Source organism: Rhinopithecus roxellana, chromosome 1 (genome assembly GCF_007565055.1).
Source record: "Rhinopithecus roxellana isolate Shanxi Qingling chromosome 1, ASM756505v1, whole genome shotgun sequence".
NCBI classification, from domain to species: domain Eukaryota; kingdom Metazoa; phylum Chordata; class Mammalia; order Primates; family Cercopithecidae; genus Rhinopithecus; species Rhinopithecus roxellana.
This window is the reverse complement of record NC_044549.1, coordinates 202,992,049-203,010,330: the sequence shown is the minus strand read 5'-3', so window position 1 is coordinate 203,010,330 and position 18,282 is coordinate 202,992,049. Positions and strand designations below refer to the sequence as shown.

At 43.0% G+C, this 18,282-nt stretch overlaps 1 protein-coding gene across 1 annotated transcript in view; it reads left to right on the top strand.

Moving 5' to 3' along the window:
- Positions 1 to 18,012, top strand: part of UBXN7 (UBX domain protein 7) — a 78,801-nt gene extending 60,789 nt beyond the window's left edge. Inside the window, exons 7-11 of the mRNA XM_010381192.2 lie at positions 1,285 to 1,375; positions 2,469 to 2,596; positions 7,852 to 8,245; positions 8,644 to 8,723; positions 15,015 to 18,012. Of these exons, the coding sequence (XP_010379494.1) occupies positions 1,285 to 1,375; positions 2,469 to 2,596; positions 7,852 to 8,245; positions 8,644 to 8,723; positions 15,015 to 15,176 (855 nt within the window). The 3' untranslated portion in view covers positions 15,177 to 18,012. The remainder of the gene's footprint in view (positions 1 to 1,284; positions 1,376 to 2,468; positions 2,597 to 7,851; positions 8,246 to 8,643; positions 8,724 to 15,014) is intronic.
- Positions 18,013 to 18,282: the final 270 nt, after the last annotated feature.

The window sequence follows — 18,282 nt, the reverse complement described above, 5'->3', positions numbered from 1 at the left end:
CAAGCCATCTGCTTCCCTTGGCTTCCCAAAGTGCTGGGATTACAAGCATGAATCACCGTGCCAGCTCAATTTTTTTATTTTGTGAAAAGTTAGAGAAAATAAAAACTTACAAATGAACTTAATTTTTCCCCTACTGTAAGATGTGCTATTAATGTTATTAATTTGCCTGTTTATATTTTACAGGCCCCTAAATTTAATGTAATTTTAATGATAAATTCCTTGTATTTTATTCAACAAATATTGATCAAGCAGCTCATTGCTTAACACACTGCTGGACTCTGGAGCTTATAATCCTTTTTTCTTTCTTTCTTTCTTTCTTTTTTTTTTTTTTTAATAAATAGGGTCTTGCTCTGTCACCCAAGCTGGAATACAGTGGTACAGTCATAGCTCACTGCAGCCTCTAACCCCTATAGGCTCAAGGGATCTTCCCACCTCAGTCTCCTGAGTTGCTGGGACTATAGGTGCACACCATTAAACCTGGCTAATTTAAAAACAAAAACAAAAACAAATTTCTTGTAGAGATGAGGTCTTGCTATGTTGCCCAGGCTGGTCTCAAACTCCTGTCCTCAAGCTGTCCTCTGCCTCTGCCCCACAAAGTGCTAGGGTTATAGGTGCGAGTCACCATGCAGAGCCATAATCTTTTTTTTTTTTTTTTTTTGAGACAGAGTCTTGCATTGTCGCTGGGCTAGAGTGCAGTGCCGCGATCTCGGCTCGCTGCAGTCTCTGTTTCCCAGGTTCAAGCAATTCCCCTGCCTCAGTCTCCCAAGTAGCTGGGACTACAGGCACGTATCACCATGCCCAGCTGATTTTTTTGTATTTTAGTAGAGATGGGGGTTTCACCATGTTGGCCAGGATGGTCTCGATCTCCTGACCTTGTGATCCACTCGCTTCAGCCTCCCAAAGTGCTGGGATTACAGGCGTGAGCCGCCACAACCGGCCCATAATCTTAATACATTGTGATTTATTAAGATGTATATGGTTGAGAGTTATGAATGACATAGGTTGACAGATAACTTGAGTGGGAAGAAGAATACCTCATCTGAACTGGGAAAGGAAGAGGAATGGATTGATATGTTTATGATAAATTCCCAGAGGGTGCTGAAAGTAGAAAGTTGAAGGAGTTCAAACCAGATGACCTTCATTATCTCTTTAGTGTAGGAGTGAGATCTTAATACATATGCTAGAGGTATATTTGGAGAGCTAATTGATGTTGGTATATAACAAGGTTATAGTTGGTTATTTTCTTAGAGGCTGACTTTTTTTTTTATATCAATGATTTAACAGGTTTATCATGACAGTGAGGAAGGTCAGAGATACATACAGTTTTATAAGTTAGGGGATTTCCCCTATGTTTCCATATTGGACCCACGGACAGGTAAGATTTATATCAGCATGCAACTTTTAACCTATCACTTGTCTTTCAGTTATCTCAATTGATCTTTAATATTTGACTGGATCTGTTTTCAGAATTATAGTAATTTAGGTGAAGGTTTCCTGTTTTTTTTCCCCTTTATAATTATTTAAACATCTATTGATGTATGTAGTTAAGACATCTTTTTCTGGCAACATTGGGAGATGGTAGTATTTTTTTTTTTTTTTTTTTTTTTTTTTTTGAGACAGAGTCTCTCTCTGTCACCCAGGCTGGAGTGCAGTGGCGCTATCTCGGCTCACTGCAAGCTCCGCCTCCCGGGTTTACGCCATTCTCCTGCCTCAGCCTCCCAAGTAGCTGGGACTATAGACGCCCGCCACCTCGCCCGGCTAGTTTTTTGTATTTTTTAGTAGAGACGGGGTTTCACCGTGTTAGCCAGGATGGTCTCGATCTGCTGACCTCGTGATCTGCCCGTCTCGGCCTCCCAAAGTGCTGAGATTACAGGCTTGAGCCACCGCCCCCGGCCAGGAGATGGTAGTATTTTATGTTTGTGCAGTTCTGTTCTTTTGAAGAATAACTGATATATTCATCTTACCTTTTTAAAGGAATTTTTTCAAGTTTTTTTAATCATTAAAATGTTAAGATTGCCCAGATACTAGTTGTGATCCCACCCAAGCAGCAGAGGGTGGAGCTGGTTTTATTAATTGATTGTGTTTTATATAATATTGCTTTCTCTGAATCTCTTCTTCCTAAATGGCAGTAAGTGATAGCAGCAGATAAGATAGTTGCTCTATCATGATGGGTGGGAATCCACCTCTTGGGCTCAAGCGATCCTTCCATCTCAACCTCCTAAGTAGCTGGGACCACAGATGTGCATCACCATGCCAACTAAGTTTTTAAATTTTTGTAGAGACGGAGGTCTCCATATGTTGTATAATTGATGTGACTTGTAGGTTATGAAGACACTATATAGCATAAGCTGGTGGAGAGGCTGTGTCTTTACAGTACACTTTGATTATGCATATGCTGAAAGAGATAATGAGAACATTCAGAAAGATTATAGATACTATATTTATATATCCTGGTTTTTAATCTTTAGGTCAGAAGCTAGTAGAATGGCACCAGTTAGATGTATCTTCTTTCTTGGACCAAGTGACGGGATTTCTGGGTGAACATGGACAACTGGATGGACTTTCTAGCAGTCCCCCCAAAAAATGTGCCCGTTCAGTAAGTATAATTAGGAGGTGGTGATGGGAAAATAAAGGTAATTGGTCATAAGCATCTTACATAAAATGTTTGACGTTAAGATGGTAACGATAATCGAACTAGTGGACAACTGTCACTTGTGGCTATAGCATCTTAGATATCCTCCTCATATTTTGATAATTTCCCATTTGAGAGTTCCATCTTCTCAGTGAAGTCACGATACTCATACTCCTCCCAGTCTATCTTGCAGCTAGAGTGCAGGCAGATGCCCCCAGATCTGGATTTAGAAGGAAGCAATGTGAATAGGTTGAGCAGGAGGACTGATCTGGCAAGCCTAGTGGTAGAGGGATCTACTTCCTTAGGGACAGCTCTGGGAGGGCTTCTGATATCCAGGTCTAAACAGCAGTGAAAGTGGTGGGTTTTTTGTGTGTTTTGTTTTTTGTTCTGGAGATGGGATCTTGCTATTTTGCCCAGGCTGTCCTGGAACTCCTGGGCTGAAGCAGTCTTCTCACCTCAACTGCCCAAGTAGCTAGGACTGCAGGTACCTGCCAGCATAGCCGGCCGGAAGTGGTGTTTTTCGTTTTTGTTGGAACAACTCTCGTGGTATAGTTGAGCGTTATTATTGGTTAATATAGTTTTAGGGCCTGGCTCTCTGTCCCTCCTAGAATTTATTTCTATACTTAATTTCTAGAATACACTATTACTAGGTAGACATGTTTGATGATTGATATCAAGATGAATTGCAAATAAGAGACTGAATTTGTCAGAGATACAGCAGTCTCACATAGGTTTTCATGGCTATTTGGGTTTGATAGCTGTAGGGATAAAAATAGTTTTGTTTTATTGGGTTTTTTTTTTTTTCCTTTTTTTGAGCCGGAGTCTTGTTCTGTCACTAGGGCTAGAGGGCAGTCGTGTGATTTCGGCTCACTGCAACCTCCGCCTTTTGGGTTCAAGCGATTCTCCTGTCTTGGCCTCCCAAGTAGCTGGGATTACAGACATGCACCACCGCCTCCAGCTAATTTTTGTATTTTTAGTAGAGACGGGGTTTCGCCCTGTTGGCCAGGCTGGTCTCGAACTCCTGACTTCAAGTAATCTACCTTCCTCGGCCTCCCGAAGTGGTGGGATTACAGGCGTGAGCCAGCTCGCCCGGCCTGTTTTTTTCTTTAGACAGGATCTTGTTCCATTTCTCAAGCTGCAGTGCAGTGGTGTGATTATGGCTCACTACAGCCTCCACCTCTTGGGCTCAAGCAATCCTTCCACCTCAGCTTCCTAAGTAGCTGGGACCACAGATGTGCATCACCATGCCAGCTAAGTTTTTAAATTTTTGTAGAGATGGAGGTCTCCATATGTTGTCCAGGCTGGCCTCAAACTGGCCTCAAGCAGTCCTCCTGCCTCAGCCTCCCAAAGTGTTGGGATTCTGGGCATGAGCACCACACCCAGCAAAATTTTTATTGTGTTGTGTTGTACTATATTGTATTGTATTGTATTGTATTTTTTGGGATGTGGTCTCACACTGTTGCCCAGGCTGGACTGCAATGGCATAATATTAACTCACTGTAGTCCTTGCAACCTTGAGAGAACATAGAAAAAAAAAAAAAAACTTGGCTAGCCTTGAACTCCTGGACTCAGTCGATCTTCTTACCTCCGCCTCCTGAGTAGCTAGGACTACGGGTGTGCACCATCTTGCCTGGCTAATTTTTTGTTTTTGTGGAGGCAGGCTCTCACGATGTTGCTCAGCCTGATCTCAAACTCCTAAGCTCAAGCCATTCTCCTGCCTTGGCCTCCCAAAGTGCGGGGATTCTAAGCATGAACCACCATACCAGGCCCAGCCTAAAACTAGTTTTAGAAGATGTGAGGAGCACTTCCTTCAGTTATCACCTCGAACAAAGTGCCTATTGAAGGAAAAGCCCGAAGGGGTAGTGTAGAAATGTTGGGACTCCAGGCAGTCCTGCTTGATGCACAGTTTTTGGGAGTTCTTTGTTGTTGTCTCCTCTCTTCCGTGGAATGCTTCAGGATGTCGTGTTCTGCTTTTGGTAGCATGTTCATGCCGACCTCACAATAAATTGAGAAGTGTTTCTTCTTCTTCTGTTTTCTGCAGTAGTGTCTGTAGAATTGTTATTATTTTTTCCTTAATGTTTGATGATATTTACCAGTGAAGCTACATGGGCCTAGAGGTTTTTTTGGTGGAAAGTTTTAAACTACAAATTCAGTCTTATTGGTGGATACCTGACTACTTGGTTATCTGTTTCTTCTTGGATAAGCTTTAGCAAGCTGTATCTTTCCAGGGATCTGTTCCTTTTACTATATTGATGAGTTCATTATAGTCCCTGTGATGCCATTCGTGACTATAGAGATTATAGTTGTCCCCTCTTTTAATTCTGTTTTTGGTAATTTGTAGCTTCCCTTTTTTCCCCGACAGTCTGGCTAGAGGCTTAGTAGTTTTATGGATCTCAAGGAACCAGCGGGGGTGTGGCATGTGCCTGTAGTCCCATCTGCTTGGCAGGAATATTGCTTGAGCCCAGGAGTTCAGGAATGTGCTGTGCTATGATCATGCCTGTGAGTAGTCACTGCACTCCAGTCTTTGGGCAGCAGTAAGACTCTGTCTCTTAAAGAAAAAAAACAGCAACAACTGCCTTTGGGATTTTGGTGGTGTTTTTGTTTTTTTGTTTTTCTCTATTGTATTTGCTTTCTAGGTCATTTATTAATTTATGTTTTCTTTGGCCTTAATTTTATTTTCTTTTCCTGGATGTATGCTCTTTTTTTTTTTTTTTTTTTTTTTTTAAGGTGGGGAAGCTTAGGTCATTAATTTGATACCTTTCTCTCTTATATAAGCATTTAATTCTGTAATTTTTTGAAAAGTACTGCTATTGCTCAATACTGTTTTCTAGCTACAAGAGAAATTAGTAAAATGAATTTTTTAGTTGAACATGTTTTATAGACTTAATTAGGGTGCTGTAAGTAAGGAAATCAGAGGAGAATGAAATTCAATAGGAGCCTGATAGTATCTGCCATGGCCACAATTTTTAAAATCAAGCTACATGCTATCTGTGCAATGTCATTGCTATAAATTTACAATCCACCTAAGCCATTGCATGTCACATAGACACTTCTACTTGCTTTTTAGGGGTGGTAAATTAGTTTATTTTTAAATTTTCTTTTGGCCGGGTGTAGTGGTATGTGCCTGTAGTCCCAGCTACTTGGGAGGCTGAGGTGGGAGGATTGCTTGAGCCTGGCAGGTGGAGGGAGTAGTGAGCCAAGATTGCGCCACTGCACTTCAGCCTGGGTGACAGAGTAACCTGTCTCCAAAAAAAAACAAAAACCAAAAGAACGTTTTTCCCTTTAATTTTTTGCTACATGATTGCCTGATAGTAAAAGAAAAAATGTGGTTTCTTTAGTTTTTTATTAGCAACCCACATTTTTTTTTTACCTATTTATTGTGGAAAATTTTAGGCATATTCAAAGTTGAAGTAGTTTATTGAGCCTCTTTGTATTCATTAGCTTATTTCAGTAATTATCAACAGATGGCCAGTCTTTCCTCTAGATCCCATATCTGAATTATTTTGAAGTAAATCTCAGAATTCATTGTTTCATTAATACATACTCTGGGATTTATATTTAAAAGATAAAGGCTTTTTTATTTTTAAAAATACTATCACAATGTCATTATTATACCCTTAAAAATTAGCAGTAATTCTGTAATATCGTGAGATATCCAGTGTTCAACTTTACATTATCTTACAATTTTTTTCCTCTATAGTATGTTTGAGTCAAGAGCTAAGTAAGTTCCACTCAAACAGCATTATTTTGTGATTCATTAAGTTTAGTAAAATCTGTGGCATTAGAACTTTATCAAGGGAAAAACTGTCAAAGTTTGCATTTCTCGTTATAATGAAAACCTTCATTATAATTAATGGAATTACTAGTTGAAGAATGAAGTGGTGAACAAAGTAAACACTGGTCTCTGTTTTAGTCATTTTAAAGAGTGGTGTTTTGACTTTATAGTTAAAACTTTTAATTCTTGTCTTTCTCTAGGCAGGTAATAAATAAACGTTTCTTGATTTTGTTCATTTTGATATTTGTTTTGTTTTGGTTTTGAGATGGAGTCTTGCTCTGTCACCAGGCTGGGGTGCAGTGGCACGATCTCACAGCAACCTCCTCCTCCTGAGTTCAATTGATTCTTTTGCCTCAGCATCCTAAGTAGCTGGGACTACAGGCGCACACCACCATGGCCAGCTAATTTTTGAATTTTTAGTTGAGATGGGGTTTCGCCATGTTGGCCAGGCTGGTCTCCAACTCCTGACCTCAGGTGATCTGCCCACCTCAAGCCTCCCAAAGTGCAGGTGTGAGCCACTGTGCCCGGCCTCTCCTGCTTTGTTATCATTTGTGTATTCACTGGAGTAGCACTTTTAATTTCCCTCAAGAACCTTTCCTTGCATTCACAGCTTGGCTGTTTGGTGCAAGAGGCCTAGCTTTGTGTCTGTCTCAGCTTTCAACATGCCTTTCTCACTAAGCTTAATTGTTTTTAGTAGAGATGGGGTTTCACCATGTTGGCCAGGATGGTCTCGATCTTTTGACCTCTTGATCCACCCACCTTGGCCTCCCAAAGTGCTGGGATTACAGGCATGAGCCACCACGCCTGGCTTTCATTTTGATATTTTAAAAAATGCCTATGATCACTTGAGCCCAGAAGCGCAAGACCAGCCTGGGGAACATAGTGAGACCCTGTCTCTTAAAAAATATATAGATATATATAGGCTGGGTGCGGTGGCTCACGCCTGTCATCCCAGCACTTTGGGAGGCCGAGGTCGGGAGTTTGAGACCAGCCTGGCCAACCTGGTGAAATCCCATCTCTACTAAAAATACAAAAAAATAAGTAAATAAAAATTAGCTGGGCATAGTGGCGGGCGCTTGTAATCCCAGCTACTCAGGAGGCTGAGGCAAGAGAATCACTTGAACCTGGGAAGGCTGAGGTTGCAGTGAGCCAAGATTGCGCCACTGCACTCCAGCCTGGGCAACAAGAGTGAGACTCTATCTCAAAAACAAAATAAAACAAAAAACAACAAAAACGTGTGTGTTTGTGTGTGTGTGTATGCACACGTATATATATCTCCATTCCAATTTGGCTATGTAAGACACAGTCCTTGCTCTTAAAATAGAAGGGATACAGTCAGCAGAACATAATAATGAATGGCAAGCTATGATATTTCTTATGCTGTTTGCCCTGTGTTTTGGTTTAACTTGTTCTTCTTCCTGTATTTTATGACTCCATCTCACAGGAGAGCCTTATAGATGCAAGTGAAGACAGCCAGCTAGAAGCTGCCATCAGAGCCTCCTTACAAGAAACACATTTCGATTCAACACAGACAAAACAGGATAGCCGCTCAGATGAAGAATCTGAGTCTGAACTTTTTTCTGGCAGTGAGGAGTTCATATCCGTTTGTGGCTCTGATGAAGAAGAAGAGGTAGAGAATCTTGCCAAGTCCAGAAAGTCTCCCCACAAAGATTTGGGGCATAGAAAAGAGGAGAATAGAAGGCCGCTGACTGAGCCCCCAGTCAGAACTGATCCTGGAACAGCCACAAACCACCAAGGATTGCCAGCCGTGGATTCAGAGATACTCGAGATGCCACCTGAAAAATCAGATGGAGTAGTGGAGGGGATAGATGTAAATGGTGAGTTAACATTATAGACATACTTTACTTCAAACTTGGATATTGGGGCTGGGCGTGCACTCCAGCCTGGGCAACAAGAGTGAGACTCCATCTCAAAAGTTCAAGGTTAGGAGTTCAAGACCAGCCTGGCCAACATGGCAAAACCCTGTCTCTACTAAAAATACAAAACTTAGGTATGGTGGCAGGTGCCTATAGTCCCAGCTACTTGGGAGGCTGAGGCAGGAGAGTGGCTTGAACCAGGAAGGCGGAGGTTGCAGTGAGCTGAGATCGTGCCACTGCACTCCAGCAAAACACTTGAATAATTGCTGAATGGCTGTATTTATTTACATATTTATTTAAACTAATATTCTGTCTTAAACTCCTGTATCCCATTTTTTTTTTTTAAACCCTTCCTTTAGGACCAAAAGCACAGCTGATGTTGCGGTATCCAGATGGAAAAAGGGAACAGATCACTCTTCCAGAGCAAGCTAAACTGCTAGTAAGTACAGGCTTGCTTTGGTTCCGTTCCGACCCCTGCAATAGGACGAGTCACAAATTGTTTGGTTTCCTGGTGCATATAAAAGTTACGTTTGGGCCGGGCACGGTGGCTCACGCCTGTAATCCCAGCACTTTGGGAGGCCGAGGCGGGCGGATCACAAGGTCAGGAGATCGAGACCATTGTGGCTAACATGGTGAAACCCCGTCTCTACTAAAAATACAAAAAATTAGCTGGGCATGGTGGTGCGTGCCTGTAGTCCCAGCTACTCGAAGGCTGACGCGGGAGAATGGCGTGAACCCGGGAGGCGGAGCTTGCAGTGAGCTGAGATCCGGCCACTGCACTCCAGCCTGGGCGACAGAGCGAGACTCCGTCTCAAAAAAAAAAAAAGTTACGTTTACATTATTCTGTAGTCTATTAAGTGTGCGGTAGCTTTACATCTAAAAAAAGGCACGTGACTTAATTTTAAAAATCTTTTGCTAAAAAGTGCTAACGATCACCTGAATCTTCAGTGAGTCATCTTTTTGTTGGTGGAGGCTCTTGAAATTGATAGCTACTGACTGATCAGGGTGATGGGTGCTGTGGCAGTTTCTGAAAATGTGACAGCAGTAAAGTTGCTGCATCAATTGGCAATGTCTTCGACAAACAGTTTCTCTGTGGCATGTGTTGCCGTTTGCTAGTATTTTACCCACAGCAGGACTTCTTTCAAAACTGGAGTCATTCTCAAATTTCCTGCAGCTTTATCCACCAAGTTTATGCGGTATTCTAAATCTTCTGTTGTCATTTCAACAGTGTTAAAAGCATCTTCACCAGAAGTAGATTCCATCTCAAGAAGTCACTTTCTTTGCTCATCCGTAGGAAGCAGCTCCCCTCCCTTTAATGCTTGATCAAGAGACTGCAGCAGTTCAGTCCCATTGCCATCCTCCACTTCTAATTCTAGTTCTCTTGCAGTTTCTACCCCACTTGCAGTGACTTCCTCCAGTGAGTTCTTAAACCCCTCAAAGTCATCCATGAGGGTTGGAATCACCCTCTTCCAAAGTCCTATTCATGTTGGTATTTTGACCTCCTATGAATCATGAATGTTCTTAATGATATTTAGACTGGTGAATCCTTTCCAGAAGATTTTCAGTTTACTTTGCCCAGATCCATCAGAGGAATCTGTATTTATGGCAGCTATAGCCTTTGCAACTAAAAAAAAAAGGAGGGGGTCTCTTGCCCATGTTGGAGTGCAGTGGTCGTAGCTCACTGTAACCTTGACTCCCCACCCCGGCTCAAGTGATCCTCCTGCCTCACTCTCCTGGGTAGACCACCACACTCAATTAATTTTCTTTTTTGTAGAGATGGTTTCTTGCTTTGTTGCCAGGGCTCGTCTCAAACTCCTGGACTCAAGTAATCCTCTCACCACAGCCTCCCAAAGTTGAAATTTGGCCCCATGTCTGGCCAAAATGTATTTCTTAAATAAGATTTAAAAGTTGAAATGACTCCTTGATCCATGGGCTGCAGAATGGATGCTGGGTTAGCAGACTGGAAACAACATTCATTTTTATTTACATTTTCATCAGAGCTCTTACATGACCGGTGCATTGTCAATGAGCAGTAATATGTTGAATCATTTTTCTGAGCAGTAGGTCTCAACAATGGGCTTAAAATATTCAGTAAGCCATGCTGTAAATTGATGTGCTATCTTTCCAGGTTTTGTTTTTACAGTTAGAGAACACAGACAGAGTAGATTTAACATAATTTTTAAGGGACCTGGGATTTTGGAATGTTAAATGAGCATTGGCTTCAACTGGAAGTCACCAGCTACATGACCCCCTAACAAGAAAGTCAGCCTGTTTGAACCTTTGAGTGCAGACACTGACTTCTCTCTAGCTGTGAAAGTCCTTGATGGCATCTTCTTCCAACAGAAGACTGTTTTGTCAAACTCAAATCACATTTAGTGTCGTTACCTTCATGAATTATCTTAACTACATCTTTTAGATAAGTTTCTGCACCTTCTGCATCAGCATTTGCTGCTTCACCTTGTTGCACTTTGATGTTATGGAGATGACTTCTTTCCTTCAACCTCATGAACCAGCCTCTGCTAGCTTCCAGCTTTTCTTCTGTAGCTTCCTTAACTCCCTTAGCCTTCATAGGATTGAAGAGAGTTAGAACCATGCTTTGGATTAGGGTTTAGCTTAAGGGAATGTTGTGACTGGTTTGATTTTTCCACACAGACCACTAAAACTTTCTCCTTTTCAGCAGTACAGCAGTAAGGCTGTTTTGCTTTCTTTTTTTTTTTTTTTTTTTTTTTTTTTTTTGAGACAGAGTCTAGCTCTGTCGCCCAGGCTAGAGTACAAAGGTGCGATCTCAGTTCACTGCAAACTCCACCTCCCAAGTTCAAGTGATTCTCCTGCCTCAGCCTCCCGTGTAACTGGGATTACAGGCGCCTGCCACCACTCCCAGCTAATTTTTGTATTTTTAGTAGAGATGGGGTTTCACCGTGTTGGCCAAGCTGGTCTCCAACTCCTGACCTCAGGTGATCCGCCCACCTCAGCCTCCCAGAGTGCTGGTGTAAGCCACTGCGCCCGGCCTGTTTTGCTTTGTTATCATTTGTGTATTCACTGGAGTAGCACTTTTAATTTCCTTCTAGAACTTTTCCTTGCATTCACAGCTTGGCTGTTTGGTGCAAGAGGCCTAGCGTTGTGTCTCTCTCAGTTTTCAACGTGCCTTTCTCACTAAGCTTAATCATTTTTAGCAATTGATTGATTTTGAGGATGTACAACACTTCCTTTCACTTGGGTACTTAGAGGCCTACAATGGTGGGGTTATTAATTGGACTAATTTTAATACTGTCCTGTCTCAGGGAATAAGGAGGCCTGAGTAGAGGGAGAAAGATGGGAAAACTCCCAGTAGGTGGAGCAGTCAGAGCATAAAGTTTGCAGTCTTGTGTGAGCATGGTTTGTGGTGCCCAAAAACAGAATAGTAAGCCGGGCGCGGTGGCTCAAGCCTGTAATCCCAGCACTTTGGGAGGCCGAGACGGGCGGATCACGAGGTCAGGAGATCGAGACCATCCTGGCTAACCCGGTGAAACCCCGTCTCTACTAAAAATACAAAAAACTAGCCGGGCGAGGTGGTGGCGGCGCCTGTAGTCCCAGCTACTTGGGAGGCTGAGGCAGGAGAATGGCGTGAACCCGGGAGGTGGAGCTTGCAGTGAGCTGAGATCCGGCCACTGCATTGCAGCCCGGGCGACAGAGCACGACAGAGCAAGACTCCGTCTCAAAAAAAAAACAAAAAACAGAATAGTAACATCAGAGATAATGCTCACAGACACTGTAATAGATAAAATAATGAAAAAGAGAAACACCACAAGTGTTACCAAAGGTGACGCAGAGACACGCGGTGAGCACTTGCTGATTGAAAAATGGAGCCAATAGAGGCGCTTGACACACGGCTCCCACAAACCTTCAATAACGGGAAGTACAATGAAACAGGGTGTATCTCTATAGCTAATTGGAAGCATTTTCTCGAAGCAGAGAAGCTAATTAATTGGAGTAAGTTCAGTGAGTTTTGCTTGATAATTCTTTGAAATAGGTGTGGGAGGCCAGGTGCAGTGGCTCCCTCTTGTAATCCCAGCACTTTGGGAGGCCAAGGTGGGAGGATCACTTGAATTCAGGACTTTGAGACCAGCCTGGGCAACAAAGTGAGACTCTGTCTCTATTTAAAAAAAAGAAAGAAAGAAAGAAAGAGGTGTTAGATGTTTAGTCTGATCATAACTGCAAACTGTGGTGAGTCATTTTGTTGTTGGTGGTTGGTTGTTTTGAGATAGGGTCACTCTGTCGCTTAGGCTGGAGTTTGGTGGCCCAGTCTCAGCTCACTGCAACCTCTGCCTCCTGGGCTCAAGTGAGCCTCCCACCTCAACCTCCCAGGTAGCTGGGACCACAGGTGTGTGCCACCACACCCAGCTAATTTTTTTAAATTCTTTTTTGTAGAGAAGGGTTCTCACTATGTAAACCAGGCTGGTCTTGAATTCCTGAGCTCAAGTCATCCTCCTGCCCCAGCCTCCCAAAGTGCGGGGATTACAGGTGGGAGCACCCGGTTGTGAATCTTATCTCTGATTAGTTTATTTTCTTCCCAGATTAACTTAGGTAAGCCACATAAGGTATGTTCCAGTGAAGATTTTTCTGTTTCATGCCTGCATGGAATAGAAACCCAACTGAAATGATTACTTCTGGAAAAGGACGACGGGTTATTTGAAGGGAATAGTGGTGTAGGTCCTAGCAGCTGGAACTGCAAAGTGTTTAAGAACCATATCTGTTTTCCTCTGTGTTTCTCTTCTGGGGCCTGTAGGTTTTCTCTTGGGGTTCCCTGCTTCACACCATTCTCTGCATACTGGTGGCTTTTCTTTATTCCTCAGCTCCCACATGGTGCATCATGGTGATGCTGCGGGCATTTTCATCTAACACAGCTGATGAGCTTTCGGTGGTTTTTGTTTTGTGTTTGTTTTTTTCTTCCTTTTCTTGGAGACAAGATCTGGCTCTGCCCAGGCTGGAGTGCTATGGGGCGTAATCTCGGCTCACTGCAACCTCCGCCTCCCGGGTTCAAGCAATTCTGCCTCAGCCTCCCAAGTAGTTGGGATTACAGGCACACACCGCCACACCGGGCTAATTTTTTTGTATTTTTAGTACAGACAAGGTTTCACCATGTTGGCCAGACTCGTCTCGAACTCCTGACCTCAGGTGATCCGCCCACCTTGGCGTTTTAAAGTGCTGGGATCACAGGTGTGAGCCACCATGCCTGGCCCATATTTTTTGATGAGATGGGGTTTTGCCATGTTGCCCAAGCTGGTCTCCAGCTCCTGTGCTCAAGCTGTCTACCTTCCTTGGCCTCCCGAAGTGCAGGGATTACAGGTGTGAGCAATCACACCCTGACACCCTCTGTTTTTAACTGCTGGAAACAGAATCTTGAGTCTGACTAGCTTAGCTTAGCCTGTGAATGAATCCCTTGGGTCAGGCGTTCCTGGCCGTTTGCTTTGGCTGGAGATTAATTCGGCTGATTCTTTTTTTTTTTTTTTTTTGAGACGGAGTCTCGCTCTGTCGCCCAGGCTGGAGTGCAGTGGCCGGATCTCAGCTCACTGCAAGATCCGCCTCCCGGGTTTACGCCATTCTCCTGCCTCAGCCTCCCGAGTAGCTGGGACTACAGGCGCCCGCCACCTCGCCCGGCTAATTTTTTGTATTTTTTAGTAGAGACGGGGTTTCACCGGGTTAGCCAGGATGGTCTCGATCTCCTGACCTCGTGATCCGCCCGTCTCGGCCTCCCAAAGTGCTGGGATTACAGGCTTGAGCCACCGCGCCCGGCCTCGGCTGATTCTTGAAGACTGTGTTACTGAAATGCAAGCAGTGTTGAAGTTTGATGGGAAGCAGAGAGGGAGATGTTGAGGAAACCTGCAAAAGATGGGAACGGCCCAGTTTCTGAGAAGGCAAGGAGAGATTCAGTGCACAGGTGGCAAGACTGGGTGTAGTGGAATGAAGGACCGGGTGTAGGTGGAATGAAGGACCGGGTGTAGGTGGAATGAAGGACCGGGTGTAGGTGGAATGAAGGACTGGGTGTAGGTGGAGTGAAGAACTCGGTGTAGGTGGAATGAAGGACCGACCGGGTGTAGGTGGAATGAAGGACTAGGTGTAGGTGGAATGAAGAACTCGGTGTAGGTGGAATGAAGGACCGGGTGTAGGTGGAATGAAGGACCGGGTGTAGGTGGAATGAAGGACTGGGTGTAGTGGAATGAAGGACTGGGTGTAGGTGGAATGAAGGACTCGGTGTAGGTGGAATGAAGGACCGGGTGTAGGTGGAATGAAGGACCGGGTGTAGTGGAATGAAGGACCGGGTGTAGGTGGAATGAAGGACCGGGTGTAGTGGAATGAAGGACTGGGTGTAGTGGAATGAAGGACTGGGTGTAGTGGAATGAAGGACTTGCCTCCCTTGATAAAAGGAAGAAAGGAAAACGGATAGAATGTTTAAAAATGAGAACAATAATTTAATTTTATAAATAGTGACTGGGTGTATTTATTGGGGAGACAGATAATAACTGTATTTCAGTATCACTTAATGGCTGTACGTAATTGGGTACAGATTTCTCTCTCCGTCCAAAGGTTTCTAGTGGCCCTTCCACAAGGGCAAGCTTTGGTTATCTGCAAGAACTTACACTTAATAGCTGATCTAATATGATGAAAAAGAGAATGTTTTATATTTAATTCACTAATATGCTCTTTCCTTTTATTTCCATCTAATGGCTTTGTCTTTCTCTTGTTTGTATAGGCTTTGGTGAAACACGTCCAGTCTAAAGGATATCCAAATGAACGTTTTGAACTTCTCACCAACTTTCCTCGAAGGAAATTATCTCATCTGGACTATGATATTACATTGCAAGAGGCAGGCCTTTGTCCTCAAGAGACTGTCTTTGTACAGGAAAGAAATTAACACCATGGCTTGACCTCTCTCAGCTTACCCCTTTTTTCCCTTTTCCTGTGAGATACCATGTCACTAAGTATGCATTTTGGCTCATAGGACCACAGAGCCAAAGTTGGGCAAGCAAGTCACCTTCCTTCTCTTATTTCTTGATCTCTCCTGTAATCAGTCTCTTTCTCCCCCTTCGTTTCTTTCTCTTCTGTTTTCTCCCTCCCCACTTCGTACTCTTCCCCCTCCCCCTACACTTTCTTACCTAATCTGGTGACCAAATTGAAGTGTAAGAATAAGACCTCTCCTAGTACTGGCAGCAGGAATTGTGTGTCCCAGTAAGTGGTCTTTTGCACGGCACTTTTTTGGGATCAAATGTTAATGTTACTCCCCAGACTCTTTGGGCAAAGGAATAGCTAGATTCAGAGTAAGAATAACCCTCCCTTTTTTGTAAGCCCCCATGTGTAGTAGGGAGAAGAAATTCTCTAACGTGGATTTCGTTTTGTTGTGTTCTTCATGTAGGAAATATCACTTAAGAAAATATCCAGGCTTTTGTTTCCATGGAAAAAGCATCCCTCGTAATTATTGCTCATCATACCTAAAAACTTTTTTTCAAAGGATTTTCATGTTCCCAGCTGTAAGAACTATTTCCATGACATGTGTTATTGGCAGAATGAGTATTACATATGGAGCATATAGCATGAGGTGACTTTCATTGTCCTAGCTGAGACAGTTTTCTTTATTACTCTGTATTGATCCTGCTAGTCCAGGAATGGACATTAAGTGAACCTATCGTGGTGACTGGGATAGGAAGATGCTTGCTGTTTTTGCTAGCACAGCAGATTAGCTCCTTTGGAGCCCTCCATTGTCCGAGTCTGCAGTGATCTGTAGGAAGGCAGCTGGTCAGTAATCATGTAGTACAATGGCTTGTAATTGTAACCACTATGGTCATTGATTGTCCTGTGTTGTTTCAGGCATACTTAGGTATGTCCCTGGGGAAAAAGAAAACCATTCAGCTGAGAGTTGCTAACCATGTTCTTTTGGTTAGAAATAATGGTTCATTTTTTGCCCCTGGTTGGAGTAGTCTCTGAAAGGCTGTGGTGACTGAATTGAACATGAGTCCGCATGCTGTTTTCTTTCAAAAGGTATCAGAACTGAAAGCCTCTCTAAGGGGAAGACCTTTAAACTCAATTCAAAAGACAACATTTAGTAAAAGGGGGGGCGGGTGGCGGAGGGTACTCGTCATTTTCAGATGTTGTGGGTTTTTTCTGCCAACAAAACCTAAAATCAGATTTGAGCTGGTGAAAGCTTTCTTCGGTGTTTTTAGAAGAGGCCATCTTGAATCTGTAGAGTACCATTTACACACCCACTTCACCCTATGCTGAGTTCATCTTTCAAGCTTAAACGGAATCCTCTGAAGGGGTAGTCGTGATTCTAGAAGTTTTAACTTGTAAAATGAAAATATTAAATGGACCTTTTTGTCAATTGAGGATTTAGATTGATTCTTTTATCTGAGGAATGTAAGTTCCTCAGCTGTTGCTTAGAGACCTTTAGGTTTTCATCTACTTTAAGATTGCTCTCTTGGCAATTAGGGGATTGGGGAAAAGAAGAAAAAAAGATGCGATGTGTTGCTAGTACACAGTTATAGACTATGGTTTCTAATGGTTGAATTTTGAGGAACCCTCCCAAAAGAATGAGTTGTGTATCTCCTCAAGGAAATCATGGACAATTCTGTTTATTCTTCAGTGAGGCCTTTTGAATTAATGTTCTTACATTTTTTTCTAAGTCTGTGTAAGTGCTTATGTATAAGTATATAATTGTATAAATATTTATAAATATATTTATATAATTACAGCTTCATTTCTACCTTGAGTCAAAGTCCTCTCTTTAGATTGGTGACTAATACTTACACTTTGGTGTTTTTCATAGGCTCTTGAGGCTTAACTAGCAGCTTCTGATTTATTGAGTGAAAGATGGTTTTCATGTTCATTCCTCAGTTGTATCTCTGAACTTGGATAACATACTTGCTGTTTGAAGAATAGAGCTGTATATTATCAAAGGTGCACTGGAGGGTAAAACATTTGTTGGTAGCAGACAAGGTCAGAAATCTAAAAATTCAGGGAGGCACAGGGTAAGAAGAGGAGGTTTGCTCAGCTTTGTGCTCTGATGGTACCCATCTGTACTCCAGCAAAGTCATAGCTGAAGCCCAACTCGCTCAAACATGTCAAGTCAGCCATTTTTCCTGTAGGGCTCTGTTTCATTCTGTTTACCTTCTAGCTTCTCTTGATAAAACAGTTGGGGGAACTGACAACATGTTCATCAGTGAGAGGGTGTAGTTCTTTCTGACATGTTCAGCACGTGCATATTCATTTATGAGAAACCAAAGTGACTTTTTCAACTTGGGTTACTGTGGGATGATTAAGTAGAGGTAAAGTGATTTAAAAGACGGCATGGTACTTTCACCCAGCTTAACATGCAGCTGGGTTGTCTACAATACAAGATGTGGTGGGCTTGATTTTATTGTATTTTGAGGCAGGAGTGTACTTATCTTAGGGTTGATATAGAGGCCCATGGGAATAGTTACGGGTTGTACATGAGAAGAGTCCGTAAGGAGTATTGCCTTGCTCAAGAGTTCAATCCACTGACAGAGTGTGCGTCTTCCAGTTTGCCTTATTTCCTCTGCAAGTTTCTTTGCTCTTTAGGGCAGAGGTTTTATTGAATAGATTAAATGAGGTCAGTAAGGTTAGTTAAAAATAGTCATTCTTTGTGGGTGTTGGACACAGCTTGAAAGAGAGTGTTAAAAAAAAAAAAAAAAGCTAGAGAGGAAAAGAACAAGAAAGATAGACTTCGAGAGTGATAAGAGAAAAATACAGGGAGATGGAATGGAAACTACTGGGAAGGCCAGGCCACGGTGGCTCACGCCTGTAATCCCAGCACTTTGGGAGGCCGAGGTGGGCAGATCACCTGAGGTCAGGAGATCAAGACCAGCCTGACCAACATGGAGAAACCCCATCTCTACTAAAAATACAAAAATTACCCGTGTGTGATGGCAGGCACCTGTAATCCCAGCTACTCAGAGGCTGAGGCAGGAGAATGGCTTGAACCTGGGAGGCAGGAGGTTGCAGTGAGC